General features: G+C 42.2%; 1 protein-coding gene across 1 annotated transcript; it reads left to right on the forward strand.

Annotated features, from left to right (window-relative positions):
* The first annotated feature begins 217 nt into the window (after positions 1-217).
* On the forward strand, positions 218-1,137 carry LOC121963690 (aquaporin-2-like). The gene is made up of 2 exons (XM_042513952.1): positions 218-679; positions 1,051-1,137. Exons 1-2 carry the CDS (start codon positions 317-319, stop codon positions 1,120-1,122), a joined length of 435 nt encoding a protein of 144 aa, XP_042369886.1. The 5' UTR covers positions 218-316; the 3' UTR covers positions 1,123-1,137.
* Positions 1,138-1,371: the final 234 nt, after the last annotated feature.

Consider the following 1,371-nt stretch of genomic DNA (forward strand, 5'->3'; position numbering starts at 1 on the left):
ATTAAGTGAACACTTCCTCTCCCAGAAAGCAACACACTGGCACGGTGTCTAATGAGTTGTAAATAACAGTAAAAGCAGCACTGACTTTTGTTAAAATGGAAAAGTACTGAACACAACAGGAGACGTTGGAGGTCACTCTCACTGCTTGACACTCACATCTCTCAGCTGCTTCTAATCAGGCCTAATTTTTAAAGCCACAGACTTGATGAAGGCTGGGTAACTCCCTCATGATGTTGCTGGTGGAACCAAATCTCTGCCTGTGCCACAAGCTACTGGCCCAAAATCTGTTCGCTAGCATGACATTATCTGAATAGCCATGTCAGAAATTAAAACATGGGCATTTTGGAGGGCAGCTCTGGCTGAGTTTCTGGGAACAATCATCTTCATCTTCATAGGCCTCTCAGCTGCAATTGGAGACAAAAATAACTCTTACCCTGACCAGGAGATAAAAGTGGCATTTGCCTTTGGCTTGGCTGTTGCCACATTAGCGCAGTGCATAGGTCACATTAGTGGTGCCCACCTGAACCCTGCCGTCACCCTGGGCCTCCTGGTCAGCTGCCAGATGAGTGTGCTCAGAGCTTTATTCTACATGGTTGCTCAGATTCTGGGAGCAGTGGCTGGCAGTGCCATTGTGTATGGTATCAGGCCAGAAACCACAGATTCACTTGGTGTTAACAAGGTAGGGTGGAACCTGTGTGTTTCTCATTTCCCTAAGTAACACTCCCCTTGATGAATGACATGCACTACTCAGTTTGAGTGGCATTTGGGAAATTGCCTCCAGCCTGTTGTAGTTTTCCTGTAAAAGCCGGATGCTCATTGTGTAAAGTTTTTATGTTCTTATCTCCAAGTTTGCTAATTGCCGGTGATAAGTTGTTTAATTTTAAATGTCAAATTTTAATCATCACTCATGGTTTGTACCTGTCATGCAAAAGAGGCAGGCTTTCTCTCACTGTTTATAGGATGAAAGCTTGTGCAGTTCTTTGCAGTTTTTTATCAGTCAGGCAGCATGGTCCAACTGCTTTTTTAACAGCATGCTTTGTTCCATTTTAGGTTTCTAATGGCTTTTTCTTGGTGCAAGAGTTGCAAAACTGGAGGCAAATACAATCTTCTAATCATAATTAATAGCATCCTGCTCAGCTGTTTGATAGAGCACATTTTGAATCACTAATAGAATGAATTTAACTCAACCTGACTGAGCTATCTCTACCAGTTTAGATATGTTATGTTAAAGACAGCCACTAGATGTCGATATGTCATTTGATAGTTAGTCTGCCTCCGACAGGACGTTATTAACAAAGAAGTCACTCCACGAAGGAGGGATTTTCACAGGGAGGCATATATAATTTTATGTAAGCTAATAAATCTTTTTAT

The sequence above is a fragment of the Plectropomus leopardus genome, unplaced genomic scaffold (genome assembly GCF_008729295.1).
Source record: "Plectropomus leopardus isolate mb unplaced genomic scaffold, YSFRI_Pleo_2.0 unplaced_scaffold12119, whole genome shotgun sequence".
Taxonomy (NCBI): Eukaryota; Metazoa; Chordata; class Actinopteri; order Perciformes; family Serranidae; genus Plectropomus; species Plectropomus leopardus.